Here is an 18,848-nt window from a genome sequence, read left to right on the forward strand (position 1 = left end):
GGCATCTCTGTAATTATCCTATTAAAACAGAGTAACATCTGCATTATCTGTGCAAGTGCAGAATGGAAGGGAACATTATGTTCTCTAATCCTGTCTGGGAGCATTATGAAGTTAAAAGGATAACATTTTACCAAATCTGTGTTTTAACATGATAGGTTACACTTAATTACCTTTTAATTACCTTTCTTGTTGGGTTTTATGCTAAGGACCCTGCCTCTAGCCCTCATCACAGAGCTTTTCTTGCCTTTGGATTGTTTATGCCAGGTTTTATCTTTGATTTTACTGTGAAAAGATGGTCTTACTGTGTCTTGAAGGCCATTATTACATTCTTTTTCCCTAGTGTGTGAAAATCTCTGAGAATATTAATTTTATATACAAAAGACATTTTGTAGCATTCAGAATTATGTGTTTTGAATTTAGTTGTGAAGAGCAAACTCATTGGACTATGTGTTATGAATAAGGAGTAACGATGCATGGCAGAAGCCATGCAGGAGCACGAGGAGATTATTCCGGCCCTCTGACTGCCTGCACTTTAAGGCAGGAGAGTGTATTGGCTTAAATAATGTAGATTTCTCTTTTCCTCTTTACCCCTGAGGGAGTCTGATTTCCTGATCACCTATCTAGCCATATGCCGTAGCTCTTGCCAGGAACTCCGAGCGGTGTCACTGCCAGCTGAAATTACTTGTTTTCTGAGAACTGAATTATGTTGAGAATTGTCTTAAATTGCTACGCTGGCAACATCACAAAGTTTTGGGTACACACACAAAAAAATTGTGCAAAAGCAGCCCTACCTTGAAATTCGGCTTAGAAACCGCTTCAAGCATTGAATTTGATCCAGATACTGAGAGGTGTTCTACACCTGCTCAGGCGCATCACGCCCTCTTTGTTCTCTTTCCAGTGCTTTTCTCAGCTTCTTTGTGCTCTGGCTAGTACAGTACAATGTTGATACAGACAAATTAAACATTTACAAAGAGAGCATATTGTCTGCTCCTATTCTGTACCAGTTAGAGCGAAGACCTAGTATAGTTAGTAAAACCTTCTAATATGTTGTGATAACTATGCTCCTTTTCTTTCCTCTTTCAACAGGATGGAACTGAAATACGGATATACGTTGACTAAGGAGTTGGAATAAGACTGAGTCCTGCTCTGTGTTACCTGTATACTTGGACCATGAACTTGCTGTTTGGCTTCACGCTTTAGGAACCTTTGTAGCAACTGTGTGAAGCTGTTGGGAATCATGGCATTCTCTCCATGGAAGCTGTCCTCTCAGAAACTCGGCTTTTTTCTGGTGACTTTTGGTTTCATTTGGGGAATGATGCTTCTGCATTTTACTATTCAGCAGCAAACACAACACGAAAGCAGTTCAGTCCTGCGCGAGCAAATTTTGGATCTCAGCAAAAGATACATCAAAGCATTAGCTGAAGAAAATAAAAATGTGGTTGATGGGCCTTATGTTGGGACAGTGACAGCATACGGTAAGTGTGTGCTCTAGATTACATGATACTCTGATTAAGGGTTTTTATAAATTGTCCAAATATTTTACTTCATAATGCTGCTCAATTGACAATACTTTGCACTGTGGATTTTCTGCACAGATGGAGAAAACAGTCTTCACTTATAAGTATGAAATGGGACAAATTTTACATTCCCAGTCACTTGGAAATAAAGTTGTCTACTAATTTTTACTACATCTGTCTAGTAGCTATAATGGGTATGCCTCAAGTTATTTGTTAGAACTTCATTTAAAAAAAACTTTTTTGCTGATTTTGAGAAACTTGGAAGGCTTTTCAGTTTGTGTGTCAGTGATCTAAGTAAGAAATTCCTTGTGGAAGAAGAACTTGCCTTGCTGATAAAGTGGAGACTTGCTACGTTTATTTCTCCTTCTTTCCAACTTCACTTCTTTGTTCAGTCAATTTACTTCATGTTTAAGTTCGTGTCTGGCTTAAGCTTAAATTAAGCTTAAATATATCATGTTTGCCTCAGGGTAGAGAACTCTTTTTGTGAGTTTCAGTGCTTTGTTCAGCAGTAAGTTTTGATGCTTACTCTCTTCCATTTTCTAGAACATGAGAGTTAAGTTTGTGTGCATGTGTGAGAGAAAGCATGCAGAAAAGTATGAAACATATTGCCAGAAAATATTATGAAAATAAAAACATAATCTAATTTCAGGTTAGGTGTGGCCCCTTTTCAGTCTGACAAGATCACACCGTACACCTTACTTGATTAGCCTTTTTTAAGCTAACTTCATTTTCTACTCACCTATGCACTTTCAGACTATCTGGAAAGTTAATGGCTAATTAGTCATCTAGATTTGTTTCCTTTTATAGTTGCCTTAATATTCAGCTCTGAAGAAATTGGATAGATGTCTTTTGTAGGCTTAGACAAAGAATAAAGACTAGGATGCAACAGACAATAGCTGCACCTTTTCCTCTAGTTTTCTCTTAGTACTCTTTGCTTTTTGGTGTCTGTGATGAAAATACGCTCTCGGGAGATTCTCTCCATGTCTTGTTTCTGTTACCACTTTTCCTCTAAAAAAAAATAATCTTTTAGTTTGTGTGAAGGTGCTTGCCTGTAAGCCTGAGATTATCATCGCAAACATAGCTAACAATTATATTGCTTTGTTGCTTAAATAAGACGCCATCCTGTAGTGGTTTAAGCCCAGCCAGCAACTAAAGAGCACACAGCCGCTCGCTCGCTCGAGGTGGGATGGGGGAGAGAATTGGACGAGTAAAAATGAGAAAACTTGAGATAAAGCTTGAGATAAAGACAGCTTAATAGGTAAAGCAAAAGCCATGCATGCAAGAAAAGCAAAAGAAGGAATTCATTCAGAGCTTCCCATCGGCGGGCAGGTGTTCAGCCGTCTCCAGGAAAGCAGGGCTCCATCATGAGTAATTGTTACTTGGGAAGACCAACACCATACTCTGAACATTCCCCCCCTTTCCTCCTCCTTCCCCAGCTTTAAATTGCTGAGCATGATGTCCTATGGTATGGAATATCCCTTTGGTCAGTTGGGGTCAGCTGTCCTGGCTGTGTCTCCTCCCAACTTCTTGTGCACCCCCTGGCTGCTTGCTGGTGGGGTGGTGTGAGAAGCAGAAAATGCCTTGACTCTGTGTAAGCACTGCTCAGCAATCATGAAAACATCCCTGTGTTATCAACACTGTTTTCAGCAGAAGTCCAAAACATAGCCCCATACTCACTACTATGAAGAGAATTAACTCTACCCCAGCCAGCCAAAACCAGCACACATCCTTTTTCTGTAACTTCTACTCATTTGAGTCTGCATGTTGAGCTATACACGCATGGTAATCTTACAAAGAGACACAAGCTAAATAGAGTGGTACTAAATCAATATTTAGACTGAAGATTTCCAAGCAAGCAGAGGTCCTTAGGGAATTGTGTGTAGGCTTAAAACAAAACCCTACCTGCTATATAGCCATCATCAGTGTCCCGTTACCTTGTAAGGGTGCTTGATGGTAGATGAATTGAAGAAGAGGAAAAAAAAACCACAATAAACCAAACAAAAACAATATGTCTTGAGACATTGAAGATATAAGTGCATTGATCTGTGCCATAGCTAGATCTGATGGTACAGAATATCCATAAGCTAAGTTCCCCCTGGAGCTTGTTACCCGAGGCGTTCATTTCCTGTTCCAAATCCTGCTGAGGAGTAAGTTGACTTGCTGCCAAACAGCGGTCAAGTTCCCCAGAAGTTAAACTGCATTTGAACGTGGGTGAAATAACTTTGTAAGGCTTCTGTGGAGGCAAAGCTAAGTTTTGTGTAGAAATCTCAAGTTCTGTTGCTAAGAAGAATTTTAAGTTTAAAACCAAGTTTGGACAGGTGTTTTCAATTAAGGAGTCTGAAAAGATGCAAAATAATGGTAATATATTTATTTAAAATATTAGGGTGAGTGGTGCTATCATGAGTGAATGACACCATATTAACTAATACTTTATGAAACTGAGTAAGATAATTACTTAATAAGTAAGTTAGTTTGTCCTGTTTTGGCATACCAAATGATTTGTTGATAGCAAATGATCAGGTTAGCAGTTCAGGAATAAACACACCAATGACTAAAGTCAATGATAATGGGTAGAAGTTGGTTCACTGTTCTACGAAAATTAAAGCCCTTGCTATTTAGCCTTTTTACTTTATTTATTTTAATCCTGTCCTCTTTTTGCTATTAGCAAGCACAGTCATGATTTCCGTGTTAAAGTTTTAAGTTTGCTTGGTTTGGCAGCTTTTACCCACTCAAAAGTTTTTCGGTCATTCCTTAATTATGATTGCACAGATTGTTTGCTTTTTCTTTCTACCGTATATTGATCGACCTGACAGGTAGGTGGATCAAACACTTTCCTTTTAAAAGCTCTAGTCCAAATATATATAATGAGTATTAGATTTTTGTAGCAGTAAACAGTTGTTTTCCAAAAATTATTATGAATCTGTGCTTCTGCCCTCCCTTTGTCTAACGAGCCTCCAATTGCTTTGTTGTTCAGGTGAGCAGTCTCTTGTATCAGTGTTAAAAAATTACCATCTTTAACCATTTTTCTCTTTATGTTCTCTGTATGCCTTTACGTATGCTATGTTTCTTCCTCATTGTTCCCTGACTTTTTTTTTTTTTTTACTACCTTTTTTGCCTAGATTTTTTCCTCCTTCTGTACCATGGTTTTGTTCATGTTAAATCCCCACTCCACTCTTTCCTTCTCTTCTGCACACTGTACCATTAAGTGACTTCTGGACCACTTTTAAGATAGTCCAGATCATTAGTGATTAAGATTCCTTTTAATCTTAAAAAGGACATCTTCTGATCTTTAAAAGGACAAAAGAAAACACACAGTTATAAAGAAAAAAATTTACTTTATGGCTCCATGGAATAAATATAACTCTCCTTTTATTTGGAAAAAAGAATCATAAGCTTTCTAAAAGTAACAGCCTTTTCTTATTTACTCTCTCATTTGCACTAGAATTGGGCCAGTCATGGAAAAAATAATAATAAAGGGAGCACAAAATAAGTGTGGCAAAAATAAAACTGATGTTCGGGCAGAGGAATCTCTTCAGATGTATGGAGAAATCTTCTATTACAGATCAGAAAGTTATTTGATTCTACAGCTGTGGAAAGCAGAAAATGTATTATACATATGCACATGTAATTATTTTGTGTAATTAAATGGGAAAATAATGTAAATTCATCATAACAAATTCTTTAATCCTGAGACAAGGGTAAATGAACAAAGAACAATGCTTTCTTTCATCTTCTTTGGCTTGTTGCCACTATAATTATATGGTTCAGTCTGACAGTGGTCTGTTTTCCCCCTCTTGCCCATAGTTCTTTTAGCTTGCCCAACCATCTCTGCTACTTCAAGAATTCTGAACAAAAGAAAAGGGAAAGAAAAAATATCAGAAATCTCTTTCTGGGTTGTCATTTGATATGCAAACTCCTGTTAGCGTATCTTGCTTTCCACGCGAAGGAAGCGCTGTGTCAGACCAAATAGATAGGTAGAGGCAATCACCAACAGAGTGAAGAAAAGAAACAGGTGATTTATGGTGGTTTGTGTATACGACAGAAAGGTTGAATTTAACTTTTTTTTTTGCCAGTGCAGAACCTGGTTGTGGTGGAGGAGATGCAGAAGGTTTTTGTACTGGCTTAAAGATATTGCTTTTGGGAAGGGGATTTTTGTTTCCAGGTGGATGAGCGTCTAACAGACTGTTCCTCTGATAGCGCTTAAATATGGATTTAGGTTTAGATTCATTATTATTTATGTAACTTTTTATTATTGAGCTATTACAAGGCATGCATTTTTTTTGTTCCGCTGTGCGTACCCATAAAGGTGCACACTTCACCTTGAATATAGGATATGTATATGAGTGGTAGTGCGTTTTATAAAATACACAGGAAGACAAGTTATGTGTCCAGGGAAACTTGTATCTGAGGCTGAACAAGAAGGGAACGTTGGTGCATAGAACTGCTAATGACAAAGATTTGCACTGAGAAAGTGTCTATATATATTCCAGTCTCATTCTTGTATCTATTTTTTGATTCTGTCTGGCAGTGTGCATTGCATTATTAAGCATTTTAACTTTTCCTTTTCACTTGTAGATTTGAAGAAGACACTTGCTGTCTTGTTGGATAATATCTTGCAGCGCATTGGGAAGCTAGAGTCCAAGGTGGAAAATCTTGTACTTAATGGAACAGGAGCAAACTCTACCAATAATACTACCACTCCTGCTCCCAGCTTAGGAGCAGTCGAAAAGCTTAATGTAGCAGGTGGGTATGGCAATTGTTTAAAATATTTATGGGCTGTTTAATCTGTATTTTTCTCTCTTGGCTAAAAAAGATTTTTCAGTGTTTAACGCTGTTTAATAGCTGTTGTGATTCGACACACAGCGATGACCTACCTGGTACCTTCAGTTTAAATAAATATGTTTTAAAATATCATTTGAAGTCATTAATTTTGTCTTCAGTGAATGGACTGTTCGCTACCCTTACAACTTCTCAAAGCATTTGAGTCATCCTGCGGTGGTGGAAAGCCTTGCTGGCCTCTTCACTTGCACGTCTCTGTTCCTGTAGCGTTCCCAGCTGTGAATGTGGCTGGTACACTGCATAAGCCTTGTTGTTTATACTGCCTCGTCTATTGCACTGCATTTGGCTCTGCCACCAGGTGTAAACAGATGCTGACTGTCCTGGCCTATAGGAAGATCTGAGTCTGCCCTGCTAATGATCTTTGCAGTCCCAAAAAAGGAGCAGAGCGGAAGAGTTAGGGCAACTTGGTAAATACATTGATAGCTGTGCTTACAAGTCTTGCCTGTGCTTGGGTTTTCTGTATAAAAACTTCTGTTGAGAGGGTGTTACTTTCTTAAATTTGTCAAAACAGAGAAGGAGATGCTACCTTTGGGAGGGCAATGCCACTGAAAGGAAGTCTGGGAGAGCAGATGGACAAGTGATTACCCAAGTACAGTATTCCAGCAGAGTTGCTGTGTCAGCTGCTCTGTCCATTGGTACCAGGACGTTAAAAGCATATTATCTCTTGGTGAGACAGACCTTTCTGGCTCTCTTGCCACATAGTAAAAATACGCTTATAAGCATTTACAACAGCCCTTTGCATGTGTGGTTTACTATGCTTGCCTTGTGGTACCTTTTTTTTTTCTCGTGTGTCTCTTTGTTAAAATGAAGGCAGATTAGAAACAAGTAACTGAAGGTGTAGAGCACCTGCAGACTACTAATAGGATGAGCCATGTTACCACCACAAGGAATACAACACAAGATCTTTGCTGGAAGATATGCCACTTTGATGGAAAGTGAGCTAGTACAGTATTGTTATAGTTTCTGGGCTATATATAAAATGAAAAACATTCCTATATATTTTCTTTTTGTAGCTGGACAAAAGAGAGACTTCACACTATTATTTCAATAGATTTGCAGATAACTGGAAAAAGGATACTCATGTTGTTGTTTATACATTTATAGGCAAAGGATCATTGTTCTTATCTGACTGGGAAACATCTCATCAGTTCTTAGGGTGAATTGAGTTTTGTTTGTTATTCTTGGAGTTTGCTAGATTCACAATTTTAATACTCAGAAGCAACATTTAATGAGCTTGGTGGGAGTTTTCAGTTTGCGGTGTTTACATGGCTTTTTGCTGCCTGAGGCTTGCTCTGTGGCAAAGAACACTATTTCTCTTATTAGAGCTTCAGTTTTTTACCTTTGACTCTTGGTCCACTAAGTTTAAAATATCTGAAGCAACTATATTAAACAGCAACAACAGAAAAACCTTTAGGAAACCATTTCTTAAGGTTTGATTAACTATTGTTCCGGTGCCTGTTTTGGATAATGTGACTGTTGAGGTATCTCCAGGCTGAATAGTACCAGTGGGTAGAATAGAGCTTGAAGCTAATCCTTGTGTTAAAGTGCCTGCTATTCATCCATTTGAAGCAATCAGTGGAAATTCAGCTGATCAGAGGAAGCCAAATGGAAATGAAAAACTTGTTTTGACTTCTGTCTTCTTAGCAATTTCCTGACAGTAGCAAACTCTGGAAGCCGTATGGCTCCAGTAAAATCATAATATAAATGTCTTCTCTGTTAGGAAGGAATTGTTCAGAAAATAAGCTAGGTGAGTAAATAATGTGATTACAGTATCAGCTACAGCATTGGTTTTGTCTGTCGTATTTCAACAGCATCCTTTTTTGTTGTGCTAGAGCAGTTGAGATAATCTGAAAATTGTTGTAGAGAGGGCATTTTGTCACCCAACAGTTTGTCGTTTTACTGGAGCTAAAACATGTATATATACAAATACACATGACACTTCCACTGTTTCCTTTATAATAGTTTATTCAGCTGTTACTCTATGAAGTGATCACAGAACGCAAACATTTTAAGATTACTGTTTCTCTCTTTATCAGCTGTAATATTTTACTGCTGACTTTAGACAAATTCATGTTAGTAATTTCACCCTTTCTGTATGGACAACCATAGTATTCATGGAGCATGCTAACCAACATCGTGTTTAATATTTTTAGTAATGTTTTTTGAAGACTTCTTGAGTTTGTTTGTTTTTTTTGCAAATCTTTTTTGATGCAGAGTTGCTGCTTAAAACTCTGAAGTAAATGAAGCATTTTATAGCCTCATTCATCAGTGCAGCAGTGCAGTGTCATTAGCAGACTTTCCTTGAAAATTTGTGCTTCCAGTGGAGCTACTTCATGCATTTATTATTTTTGGATTGAGCTGCCACAGTACACTGAGACCTGATTCTATAATCTGTGTAACTATGTCCCTTTACCTATGGAAAGCCTTTCTTAAATAAATGAAGCTTCATGCAGGCTTAAGCTGCACCTTAGCATCTACTGACACTGCTTATAAACCTTGGTAGTATATAGTGGAGTCACTATTCGTCCCGAAGTCTGCATTTTTCTCCTCACTGACCTTGTATAAAGTTTACTGTGTGTTATATACCACCTTGAGTAGATGCAAGTGATAAAATAAGACATAAGAGAATGACAGGAAGGTGATTATATTGTAAATATTTGATTATGACTGGACACAAACTCAAGAGCAAAACAGTATTTTTCTTGTAATTTAAAACTGTCTGTCCTGGCAAGCTAGACATGTCAATCTGAATGTGCTATGGGCTTTTCTTCATTGTGTATTTTAATTATTAATAACACTTGGGAAAAAGTGTTATTTTTTCTTATAGTATTATAGTGTTATAGTATTATTTTATCTGCAAGCTAGAAGAACAGAAATGATGATGATTAGTCAACATTTCTCCTCCTAAAGTGTCTCTGCAAGTGGGATTTTCTTTTATTAGGTACATTGCTGTATTCAGAAAGCAGTCCTACGAACAGTATCCATATGCTACAGGTGGATTGTGATAATGCAAGAATCCTGGTTTAATTAGAATCCTGGTCAAGCTATTGAAATCAGTCCAGGTTATGGTTTTATGTGACTTTTTATGGTTTATGTGACTTCTTATGGTTTTTATATGACGCAACTGGTATGTGACCATGGTGCAGATTTATGCATTGAAAAAAATCTTTTCTTTGAGATTAAGGACACGGGCAATTGGATCAGATATGGATTTTTAAAAAATAATTCCACTCCTGCCCACCTTTTCTGTATAAACAACTAGAATAATGGTATAAAAAGGGGGAATATTTATAGTTTTGAAACATATGGATGTTTTCTTCAGTTCGTACATACGTTGTTTTTAGCTTAGCTCAGCTACAGGTTTGAATGTGACTATGTAAGAATTTAGGTAGCAATGAAGAGAATGTATGATGATTAATGGTTGTCAGTTGCAAAGTGGTTGAAAAATCAATTTGTTTAAAATGCTGACATTTCTCAATGAACCAAGGTCAGAGGGCATTTAATTTTTGCCCAGTATACGTCTTGATGGCAAAATGTCTGTTGGTCCAGGAAAGTTTGTTTTTATAGTTAATAGACTTGCAAGGTTACTTCTTCTAATGCCCTACACTTGAGCTGGAACTACCTTGTTACCACAGTCCCTTGGTATCACAACACGGAATCTATCATCCTTCTTTCTAATGAAGAAAAAAAAAAATCTTCCATGTACTTTTTGATATTTTTAATAGTCTTTTGGGGACGTTGATATCCAGACTTTGAGAGTGGTCACTGTAGCTGCCGGGGTAAATAAATTTGAGTGGTTCACATTCCCCTAAGGAACAGATACGACAGTAGTGGGAAGCAGTTGCCTGTAACTCGATGGCAGTGGTAATAAAGGAATACACAGCCTTTGCAGCCTTGCAGGTGTCAAAGCAGATGAAAAATTTCCTCTGAACTGTATGGATGAGAAAAGACCTAATAATAATGAGTTTTGTAGCTCCTTTTAAAACAACTAACTGCTGTTTCTAGTCAGGATGTCATTTGAAGGCCTACCAAATGGCTTCTAAAACTTTTATCAGCAACTTCTGTAGGTTTTCCTGGTGGATAAATGGTAGCACCAGTAGCAGAAAGATGAAGTAGGACAGTTTCTTGAGGAAAAGAAAAAACACTAGGGAACTACCTCGCTATCAAAGATTTTATTTAAAAAAAAAAAAAGTTCAACAAAACAAAATGTGGTCTTTACTGTGGAAAGTGTTAGGCAAAGCCTGGGAAGCTCTAGATAAGCAGTGGACCTGGAGGTGTTATAACCTGGAGTATTATGCTAAGATAATCCATTATAAATTACTTCATGAGGGAATGAGCAATGCCCTCTCCGAAAGAGCCTGTCAGCAAAGGAAAAAGGAGGCACTGGCATGGGAAATAAACTGTTCAATGGTTTCAAAAAAATTGTCTATCTTTGTTTTAGGGTTATTATTACAGCCAGAAGTTGAGTAATCTCTGGCCAAACAGTAGCCATCGTGGCTATTTATGCCTTGTAACAGCCTAATAGAAATGTTGCTGGGTTCCTAAAAGCAGTTTTGACCAATTTTTAGCCTGTGCTTTGGCCACTGTAGCCTGAACAAACAATTTATGTGATAGGTATTACTTGATACAGAGCCCATAACTTTTTCTTTTAGTAGCCTCTTCATTACCATACTGCAACCTTGACATATGCTGGTAATTGGAGATTACCTAGCATAAGGAAAACATATTCTTTGACCTAGAATTATAATTGTACTTTGGGCAGACATGCAAACATCTTAAGAGTATGACTCAGTGTTTAAAATTTAGGCGCTGTTTGGAAGTGAAGTTGTTCATCACTTTCACTTCATCATCTCTTCATCAGTTATGCTCTTTATTGGGCGAGATGCAGAGAAAAGTGTTTTCTTTTGTTTTTTAAAATTGTTTCACCTCTGGCTGTCAAGCGCGGTGTAGAACTGAGGTGGCAGGGGTGAAATCTGCAGTGGAAAATATCAGTCTGTGGTGGTGTGTAGAGTTTTTGGCAGATAAAAGTAGATGAAGAAAATCCATCTGGATTATGCTCGTTCATAATAAGAAGGTGACAGCAGTTGGTAGGAGGAAATGTTGATGATTTAGCAAGGACTGTAACTCGGCTGTCTCTGAAGTAGGTGAACTCAAACTTTTATTTGATTCATTTGCGACTTCCCATTTAGAGACCAGAAATCGCTCTCTTCCTTTTCAGACTCTCAGATAACTAGCATTAATTTATATGTAGACTGTACTGTGTATTCATAACCTTACTGTGTTTTTACATTTAGTGTTTGTAACTTGGTGCTACACCTGTTTTTTTCCTCTGAAGTTAGTTTTACAGAATCTTTCATTGAGGGAAGCTCAAGAGCAAAACAGCTTCGCTTCTCTTTTGGGTTGTGTGAAAGGATAATAGAGCATGAGCTCTTAGTATCATCCAGTCCCAAAGGAGCTGAGGATGGGACATCTGCTGGAGGGCGAGGCTGCATGATTATGTTAAAAAACAAAGCCATGGAGCACCTTGGGTAACTTGCGTGGGAGGTTAGATGTTACTTTTTTTTTTCCCTCTTTAGATCCATGTGTAAAACCATAAGCATACTTTCCTTTTTCTTCTTACCTCCTCAAAACCATCAAACAGTCTGGTTGTTTTGATAGTGATAATTTTCAACTGGTTTTTCAGAACCTCCATTTTGTTTATGAAAGAGTGAATTGTTAATAAAGTGCTTATAAGGCTTCAGCTAACTGGTTTCAGGAGCAATAAATTTCCTTCTCTCTCTCTCTCTCTCCTGTCTTTATTTATCCAAGTTGCATCTGAAAAGCTTTTAAGATATTTGGTAGCCATCCTTTCTGCATTTGTGGGAAGTAATGTATTCCCGTACACACAAGAAAGTATTAATCTAAACCTTGGGTGCCTAGCAGATAAGATTTTTCATTAGCCTTCAGAACAGGAAGCTTTGAGCCACTGCCACAAATAACACCCTAGGTAAATTTAAAGTTGCTGTTTTGGAGATGATTAAACGGAAATGGAGAAATATGAAAGCATGGCACTTTATAGCAGAGCTTGTCTACGTGGCTGCTTCTGTTGTAGCTGAATCCTTGGTTCCATGTGACAGGCACAAGATCAGTTTGGTTTAGGCAACTTGGCTTTTAACAGTTGGGCTTTTCTAAGGTAACTATGAAAGAAATCCTTGATCTTTGTGGGACAGTTGCACTAAGGATATTTCATGGGATAGGGCAATCTGCTTGCACAAACATGATCAAAGAATCAGTCCTCTGTTTTCTTCATATGATTTTTTTTTTTTTTTGTAAGCAGGGATGTGGGGTTTGTGTGTTGTGGGTTGGGTTTGATTTGGGCTTTGTTTTGGGGTGGTTTTTTTTAGTTTCTAAATTGCAAGCTCTTGCTGTGTTCTTCTGGCAGCTATGGGAAAAATTTGATTTAAGCAAACTGAAAGAAACTGTTTCAATTCCTCAGGCTTTAAAACTCTAGTAAATAATAATGGTATGAATTCTGAATATGCATGTTGCAAAACAACTTTTTAAAAATAAAAATGTTGATTTAAAGCAAAGGCCAAGGTGCTCCGAGGCTATTGTCATCACTGTACTGTGCTTGTTCAGTGAAAAGCTAAAGTTTTGATAAGTGTAACTATCTAACACCTCAGATAGTATAATTGCACAGAAACCATGGCAGACTGGTTGTTTACAAAATGTTCTTTTGCCTTGAAAAGTGTCACTTTGTAAGATTTTAATTGTGCGTCTTTGATCCCATAAAAATGAGTAGGTTTGCATCAAGGTTCGCATCAAATCCTCCTCCCCACCTCCCTAGTACATAGCTGGTGCTTGGAGAACTCTTTCGAAGACTAAGAACAGTTAAGTACCAGGTTGCTGTATGTAGCGCTGCTCAGTGAGGGAGAATATTTTTTGTGTTACCTATTCAAAGCTTCCGTAGCTTTTCTGCCTTATGCATTAACTTGTTCTGCTGTATTGGCTGTTGAGTTCTCTTTTAACAACTTTAGTGTTAACATCTTTAAAGTCACTCATTAGGATGCAGACTTCAGTATTTACTTGTCATCTAAGACATGATGGCTTGGATGCCTGTCAGGTATCTGGCATCCTTCGTGAATATGTAGCAAGGCAGGCTGACAAGTCAGCTTTGGCAATGCTGCAAGCAGGCTGCTTTTTTTAAACGTTACTATGGTGAGAAGGACCTTTATCGTGGTATTTCCACGTCCCTCTTCCTAAAAACTTGGGGCTGACACACTGAAGCCTTTCAGGTGGGGAGGAAGACTCGGGTAACTTCATGATCGGTTGATTTATTTCCATTGCTCTATTTCCGATTAAATTTGTTATACATCTAACAGCCTCATTAGTTTTAACAGTCTGCAACCATAGGTCACCCCAATAGTTCTGTACTTGCAGAGACAAACTAGGTTAAAAAAAGCTAAGATATATTGCATATTATTTTGAATTTCTAAAGCTGTCCTCCTGTTTTAAGAGGACTACAGTAAGCTTTTCTTTGGTTAATGTAGTACCTACAATGTTCTGTATGGTCACGCCTTAAAAAACAAACTAGTTGTCTCCGCAGAACGTCAGGGTGTACCAGCTGTAATAGGATGTGGGCTGCACTGGTTCTAGTAGCCAAGACTACAGCTTTCTCGGGGTAATGCTTGGCTTTGACTCGTATTTATTGTGCCTTATCCATTGTATTCTTTTTCCACACTGTATATAATACCAAGCAGTTTTTCCCATTTTGCTGTCCATTTGCCTCCCACAAAGGCAGTAGCGTGGAGCTGGGGAGAATCGTGTGTTTTCAAGCCTCGCTGTTGCAGCCCAGCATAATGACTGTGCAGAAGACCACACGTGAATATTTTCCTCTGCAGTGCTAAGCTGTATTAGTAATGCTGAAGGGGGCTGTTAGTGGTCCCCTGGGCTGCATTTTGATTAACCACTTGACTACTACTTGAATTCTCCTAACACTGCATTGATTTCAGTAGCGTTAATGGAACACAGCAGCACAGCTGGTGTGAGGATGGACTAGCAGTAGAAAAGTTAATTTTCTTTAAATCATACCAATGCTTTGCTACTGAAGTTTCTAAAATGTTAGTAGAAAGCATTTTGTGCTCTGCATTTAAAATCTTGAAACCTTGAGCTCATTTCGTTGAATATGTTCATAGTGCTTTCAGCTCACACTGCAAATTCTGTCTTTTATGAAATCTTACCAGCTGGAGATGAAAAATGTGAATTAAATTGAGAATGTGTTAATTAGTGTGAGAAGAGAAGGGAGACCTTACACAAACTAAACTAGCCTAACTACAGTGTTGTGTCTAACCGTAGATACTACATTTCATAACTGAAATAGAAACAAGAGAAGGGTTCCATGAATTAAAGTAAGAATAATGCTTTTATTTAATGATCAAAACCAGGAAGAGAACAAATAGATATAAAATTGTTGAATAGACTTGATCAGATACGATTACTCTGTCCTTTTAATACTAAGGAGGTTCCTGATTTTATGAGATCTGCTGATGGGAAAGACTTTGGGTTGAGCCATTATCTGTGCTATATGTCATCAAAAGATAGCCTAATGTGCGTTTTTGCACTAGTCTAAAAATTTGGGGTTTGGCCTCAAGGTTCCAAAGTGTACAAAGTTTTGCGTCATGTTAAATTCTCAAGAAATTTGTATTCTCTAAAGAATGAAGCGTTGGTCCTTAGTAGACTAGATAGGCTGCTGGTGTCACAGTTTGCAACTTCAACAATATTGTGGCTTTTTCATTTGCTTTTTTTTCATTTGTTGTTTTAAAAACAACAAATAGACAAATAGAATACTTATCAATAAGCAATCACTACTGAGTAACTAATTATAACTGTTATTCAGCTTACTGTTTTAGTGGATTATTTCTAGATGTCCTAACTGTCTGGTGGAGAAAAACTGAAGCAGATTTTTTTAGCCTCTTACAAAGCACAGTATTTGAAGCGTGGTGCAATATAGGAAAGGGGCAAAATATGTATGTAGTGCTCACTATTGCTTATTTTTACTGTTTTGTTAAAAAGTAACTAGGAAGTAAACAAAAATCAATTCTGTATCGCAGATTGTGCTTTTAACCACATAATTATCTCTTGAGTGTTGTAGACTTTCACTAAAACAAACTAAACCTGTGGACATAGAGTTTATTTGCAAGAGATGATGAAGACCTGTACCTGTGAACTGATGTTTAAAGAGAATGGTGTCAAAGGCATGGGACTTTAGCCAGTGTAGTGGTTCATCCCTGGAGGTGTTCAAGGCCAGGCTGGATGGGGCTTTGAGCAGCCTGGTCTAGTGGGAGGTGTCCCTGCCCAGGGCAGGGGGTTGGAACTACATGAGCTTTAAGGTCCCTTCCAACCCGAACCACTCTCTGATTCTATATAGAGCTACAAGGGAGAAGTATCTTTTCCAGTGCAAGGTTGGGTGGCTTAGCTTAAATCCGCCAAGTCATTCATGCTAACGTGCCAGACTTTGCACTGAAATAACTGATGATTGTTCACAAGTTCAGTTTCACCTGCTGTGCACTAACGATCTCTGATGCAGAGCTGTGTATCTTTAAACAGCCACAGACATTTGCAAAGTGAACATATGGCTCCTTTCTAAACATGGGGATGGAATTTGTTAGTTATATATTGAATATCCCAGGACCTCACAAACAGTATTTAAAGAGTTTTTTCTAGAGTTGCATGGTGTTTTGTCAATTTTTTTCCAGCGTAATCTGTAAAAACTGTGTGCTCTTAGGCTTATAATATGCTCACATTCATATTTTCAATTTGTCAATGCACTGGCTTTTAATGTAACATCATATGAGATAAATGTTTAATAATTATGTCTTTGCATAACAGCAGTCAAGAGGAAATAAGCTGTGCATGACTTCAAAAACACCTAGGAGTCTGCAGAATAGGAATTAATATTATGGCTCACACAAAGCTCAAGAGAAAAAAGTGTGTGTATTAATTCTGTTGCTTTGTACTGACTTGACAGTTGCTGTATTTCCAACTTTTTTGGCTGTAAGTTCTAAGTTTTGGCTGGGAAAAGAGATCTCAGAACTTGCATTTTAAATGACATAAATCCTAATTAAGGGTAAAGATCCTTGTGGTTTCTCAAATACTATTTTCCAACAAAAGTAACTTTAATGTCTGGCTTAATAATATATTTTTCCCCTTCAGGAAAGAACTATCCAACATGAATTTGGTAACAGTGTGATACCTCTACCCAGACCTTTTTAACAATAATCTTCATAAGATATTAGTGTTTGGGTTTTTTTGTCATCTCCAAATGATGACTTAAACCTTAATACTTGCTTTTCATGTTTTGGAAGGTCCAGATGTGTAGATCAGCATCCTCGGGGTTCCACTTGCTTTATCTCCCCTGTCTTTGTGATCCATTCAACAGTGTAAATTGCTGGTATGTGGTTGAGGTTGGTCCCAACTGTCCATGGAATACATGGACAGTTCACCTTTGGATTCCTATTCAGAAGAGCCAGCTCCTAGTTAGCATGGATGATGGGAGCCTGTGAACGAAAAATGGATTGAGCTGATTTGGCAGTATGGGCCCACGCTGAGCTAGGGACTACTGTCCAACCACTGCTGCTTCTGCTGGTCCAGCTCTGCAGCACGGTTTGATGAGGACAAGCTGGACTGGTAATTTGTAGCTATGAATTTGTATTTAAAGAGGCTGGCCACAGCTTCCTTGACTTCAGATATTTTACAAGGATGTTTCCTATGTTTATAACAGTAGTTCAGAACAGCTGGTTTAGTAAGGTTGGGGAAAGGAGCCTTTTTGTTGCCCACAGGCTCCAGGACACCCTCCACGCCTAGTTAGGAGTGAGCAGCTGAAGTGTAACTCTTCATATGGGTTCTGGTCAGTAAGGAAGAAAAAAGTTGTGAGGGATGTTTCTCAACCTAGAACTCACACTGACTATGGCCAAGAAGAAAGTGTACGGCAAGGCAAGCCGTAATTGACTGGAACCATCAAAATTATTCACAAGTGAATTCAGATTTTGCATTTAATTCTCAGGCTTACGTGTGGGAACCAGTGTGTTCAAAACTTGCCCATTTCTGCAGACAGTGTATTGCTTTGGACAACTCTTCTTGATGTAGATGTGTTTCCAGTCTGATTACTGGAACCAGCCAGTTCCTGTTTGCAGGCACAAAGGAAAGATTGCTTGTCTAGGGAGCACTCAGATGGAACAGAGTTGCTTTTCTCTCTTGCTTCTCCTATTCTTTCACATTCATTTCGTCTTGTATGCATGTATTGCTACATTTTGTTCTGCCCTGGATAATGCTTTATGTAAATTGTTTCATGGGACAGTTTATATTTAAGCTTTATAGAACTGCCTTCACTCTGCTATTACCTGATTAGTAGCTATGAATGAAGCAAGTGGAAGTTGTTGTAGATGTTTGGGATAGATCCATGGTAAGGCTGAGTGGGAAGCTGGTGTGCAAGTGAAGCATCTTCAGAGTCTGTAATGGTGGAAAAAAGGTGTTATTTTTGAGGAAGGTGAAACTTAGGAGCATTTACTGTTGCTAGCAAAGAGAGGAAAAGATGTCAGGTATTCTTGGAAATACTACTAGAGGCATTAATACTTCTCCAAGCATTTTATCATGGTAAGAGGTGATAAAGGTGGGCATTACTGTTCTGTGTTCTCTATACGTATAGATTATCCTGCGGAGATCAGTATGCTGTTTGTATGTAAATCATCACAGTAGAAGAGCAAGAGTGGGACTGCTCTGGAAAAGCCCTAGTGTTGCTGGCCCCAGGGGAGACCAGAAGCCTGAGAAAATCTGCAGCTTATGCTGACATCAATGTCTGGCTCTTGCTTTTTACTTCTTGGAATGGGCAGGAGCAGGGAGAGCTGGTAAAGTTGGCTTTCTGCTTGGGAAGTATCTGTATGTAGTACTGCCACAGCTCATGTGAGCTATTGAAGTGTGTGGTGGGTGCAGTATGTGACTTGTAAGAAGGCAATTTTTATTCTTGCAAGTAGATCTTGCAAATACAGGGATCCCGTAAAACTTTTTGACCAATGAACAGTAGCAAAGATCGCAGCCCATCTAGAAAAACACATTTGTGTGCAGAAAATGTGTTTACACATGACAGAAGCAAACAGGTATCTAGACTACCATTGTGTATCTACCAAAACTGAGGCCATTCTCTGTACCTTGTGTTTTTTTCTCTGTTCTTTCTTTCTTTGACAGATTATGAGATACTCATTAAAATGCAATATGATATAAGTGAGAAACTTGGCACGCTAGGTGTTTATGCTGTAAAATAAAGAATTATAGCTTGTGTTTATGTATTACCCTGAACTTCAGAAGAAGAGAGTGTTCTCTTGACTAACCCTCTGAACTGGAAGGCAGTCATATGACAGCACAGTTAGCTTGAGATAGAAGACAAAGTTCATGGATCCTTCATGTTGGCAAGCTATACTTCTGATCAACAGAAAGGGCAGAACAGCAGCTTTTGTGTAC

General features: G+C 38.2%; 1 protein-coding gene across 2 annotated transcripts in view; it reads left to right on the top strand.

Annotated features, from left to right (window-relative positions):
- The window catches only part of MGAT5 (alpha-1,6-mannosylglycoprotein 6-beta-N-acetylglucosaminyltransferase), a 129,711-nt gene that overhangs the window by 46,543 nt on the left and 64,320 nt on the right, over nt 1-18,848 (top strand). For both annotated transcript variants that reach the window (XM_074595015.1, XM_074595016.1), the window contains 2 exons: nt 1,087-1,475; nt 6,093-6,260. In XM_074595015.1, coding sequence (XP_074451116.1) covers nt 1,238-1,475; nt 6,093-6,260 — 406 coding nt within the window. In that variant the 5' untranslated portion in view covers nt 1,087-1,237. The remainder of the gene's footprint in view (nt 1-1,086; nt 1,476-6,092; nt 6,261-18,848) is intronic.

Source organism: Larus michahellis, chromosome 7, assembly GCF_964199755.1.
Source record: "Larus michahellis chromosome 7, bLarMic1.1, whole genome shotgun sequence".
NCBI lineage: Eukaryota > Metazoa > Chordata > Aves > Charadriiformes > Laridae > Larus > Larus michahellis.